General features: G+C 40.1%; 1 protein-coding gene across 1 annotated transcript in view; it reads left to right on the forward strand.

The window, feature by feature from the left end:
- Positions 1-3615, forward strand: part of LOC111872543 (pre-rRNA-processing protein TSR1 homolog) — a 39416-nt gene that overhangs the window by 7880 nt on the left and 27921 nt on the right. The window contains exon 3 of the mRNA XM_023866569.2: positions 1343-1395. Coding sequence (XP_023722337.1) covers positions 1343-1395 — 53 coding nt within the window. The remainder of the gene's footprint in view (positions 1-1342; positions 1396-3615) is intronic.

A 3615-nucleotide genomic window follows, 5' to 3' on the forward strand; every position in this document is an offset into this window, starting at 1 on the left:
GTTTCTGCAAATCGAATTTGCATTCCAGGTTGGTTCATTCCACATAGAAGAAAAGATGGAGATGATTCACGCTCCTTAACAATTTATATATACATATATATAATTTTCTTTGAATAAACATTATACATAAAATTTTTTGAGTATTTTTTCGGCATGGAACACATTATCATATTCTACATTAATTTATATGGGAAAAATTGTTGCACTTAACGAGCATTTCACATTATGAGTAAGATTCTGGAACGAATTATGCCCGTTAAGCGAGGTTCCACTGTAATTGGTAACTCTTTTTGGTGGTTGGTACCCCTGAATGATTACATATTCTCTCACAAGGATGCATAGCAAGTGGAAATATTAGTATAGTCTCTTCTTGGTAAGGTGGAGGTTAAATGAGATGTATCTCCCATAATCTGTGTGAAGGAAAAGGGGATGATGAGGACTTGAGAGATGACAGTACGGAAGTGAAAGGGGTTACTACAAACAGGAAGGGGCATAGCTGCAACATTTTCTGCATAGTTGGTCTCTCTAGTCCCCAAACTGGCAACATCATTTAAATACATTTGTGTGGGACCAGAACTGAGTTTCTGGAGTTGACAGTGGTATGTTGTGGCTGGACTGCTATGCAACATTAGCAGTACCCACTATCTTGAACAGCAGAGTGACTTTTGTAATTGTTGGTGGAGGGTAGGGGGTGGCAGCAGCATATTGGAGATGTTTGTTTTTTGTGTTTGCATAATATCATATTTATTGGTGCAGTTTTTGCACACCATATGGACTGCATTGCTAGACAGCTGTGAGAACAGGGACAGTTGTCATACAGTGATAAGTTAGTTGTGTTTATGGAGCCGTGGTTGTGACGATATGGACTGGATTGAACTGATTCAGGATACTGTTCCTGACTGCCCCATGAATGTTCGTACTCTGAAGATTTGCAGTACCCAACGCCAGGAAGCAGAGTCATTCTTGAGAAGGTCGTGGATATCCACTTAAGAAATTACATACCATTTATTACCACTCTTCAGATGATTCCCTACTGACCCATGTTCAGCTGTGTCACAACCTCACACCTCAGTTCTTTAACCCTTCCGCGACGGATAGTATTTAAATCTTTTCCTACCGCCAAACCGACGGGGTATTTAATTATTAAACAGAAAAATTCTCTTATCCATGAAAAACTTAGTAACTCTCGCAAAAATAGGTATATTGAGATAAAATTTTCACAGAAATATTCATAATGAAACGAAGAACAAAACTATATATATTTTAATATAATTATGATAAATAATATTTTTTTACTCACTCGAACTGCTAAAAGTTGAGTTTGGTGTGGTAATCCTGAAAACACTGNGACGAAGCAGTTATTACGCATAGTCGTGAAGGATATGTGCATATAAGGTAAATCAGCCACCATTTTCCCTCCCACCCCAGAAACATTTCTGTCAGTACTGCACATACAGTTTTTACATCAGAGTTGAAACATAAGAGTGTCCAGATGAAAGGTATCCAAAATAAGAAATCTATATCTCTGAAACTAATTGTCATACACATATCTTGTTTATGTCAGAAAGGATAACTCCGAAAGTTTGTTTCCATGCCTGGCTTACATGCATGTGCCAGCTTATGACCTTTTGTGAGCCCAGTAATGATCTCAGCAGCACAGGAACAGGTTCAGTGCGTGTTGTAGCTAGCAAAGCTGCAATCTCGTAACGGCTGTCCAGTGTTGTTTTAGTTTGCAATGTGGACATCAGCCTCCTGCACGGAAAAGCATTCAGTTCTGGGACAACAAACTGAGGGCTACAGGTAGTCTGGTGCGTGTAAAATCGCCTGGAAAGACGTGGACCTCTGAAGAAAATTTCAGTCACATTAGAGAGGAATTCCAGCAAAGCCTGCACAAATCAATTTGTGCTGCATGCCTGCAGTTACAAATTCCACATTCAACTGTGCACGATGTGTTGCACAAAAAACTCCACCTAAGTGCATACAAGATTCAAATGATTCATGTACTGAAACTGAGTGACCAAGTAGCATGCAGAAACTTTGCTGTGGACATGCTAGAAAGTATTGATGTGTCACCTGATTTCCTGTGCAAGGTGTGCTTCTCGGATGAGGCGATGTTCCATGTCAGTGGAGTTGTAAAAACGGTAAAACTGCAGGATTTGGGGCAATCAAAATCCATGTGTCACATGTGAGTTGGAGAGAGGCAGCATCAGAGTGAACGTGAGGGTCAGTTTAATGCATGACAAGTTGATTGGACCGTTTTTCTTCTCGGAAAAGACTGTGACTGGACGTTTATGCTTAGACATGCTAAAGCTGTATGTGCTGCCCCAGTTACCGCCTCAAACTGTCATCCAACAAGATGGGGCTCTACCCCATTTCTGCCACCATGTTAGAAATCACCTGGACAGATAGATCGATTTGCAGATGTGGACCGTTCATTGGCCTCCTAGGTTGCCAGATTTAACCCCACTGGATTTTTTATTTTGGGGTTATGTGAAGACTATTGTCTACCAGGTTAAGCTCAACAACCTTCAACACCTGAAAGCCTGCATAAGGGATGCTGTGGCTACAGTAACACCAAACATGCTTCAAGCAACATGGAGCAAGGTTGAATATCACCTGGATATTTGTCGTGCCACCAAGGGAGTCCACATTGAAATTCATTGAGAAAAAACTTCCATAGTTCCCCTTTGTAATGGTGTTACCCAGAAATGTGTTTAATAAATTCTTTCTGGGATATAATTATTTTATTTTGGATACCTTTCATCTGGACACCCAGTACAGTGCAACAGCAGTTGTGTGACTTGAGAAGTTTGTATGCATTAATTGTATGCTGGTATACAAACCAGCAAGAAGAGACACTGAGGTGAATAATGTTACAGTTTTCCCCAGTTTCATTTTCAGTGTTACATCAGCTGATTTGATTATTGTAGGAATAAATTAGCACTTACCAGTAATCCATAAAAGGACAGGTTACACAAGCAGAAATATTGACATCAAAGAGAACAAGTGTTTGGACACATTTTGGTTCAGAAATACACAATATTTAGAGCTTACATGTTGATTTATGGCAGCAAAACTTTGATTATGATGAATAAAATCAGAATCACATGTGCAGAAATGAGATTATAAGGGGAACAGGCTGCATTCATTTGGATTGTAAAAGAAAATTAGCCATAATGAAGGAATTAACTGTACTTCCAATCATGGCATTTATAGAATATTAAAGATTTGGTTGGAAGAACCAGGTTATTTGGATGCATCACTTGGGAATCGCGTTTTAAATTCTCCGTTACAAACCAAATGGAAGAAGATCTTTAGGGAGAAGTTAAAGTTCGGGCACAAGCCCGTAGCAAGCCATGCGGCCAATGGGTGTGAATGCTGCTGTTGATGCTGGTAGTTAATGAAGGAAAGAAAGTCGGGCTGTGGGATCACCGTACTCTGTGTGTATGTGCTTTCATGTGTCCATTGCCTCATTTCAGTCAGTTGACCACATGAAATTTCCAGCAGTTAGTAATAAGAGCATGAGAGATGCATGACCTGAAGGGGGGGGGGGTAAGACTGCCACAGCTTAATGCAAGGAGCTGAAGGAATATGCGGGGGGCACCAAAAAAAAAG

Source organism: Cryptotermes secundus, unplaced genomic scaffold (assembly GCF_002891405.2).
Source record: "Cryptotermes secundus unplaced genomic scaffold, Csec_1.0 scaffold690, whole genome shotgun sequence".
Taxonomy (NCBI): Eukaryota; Metazoa; Arthropoda; class Insecta; order Blattodea; family Kalotermitidae; genus Cryptotermes; species Cryptotermes secundus.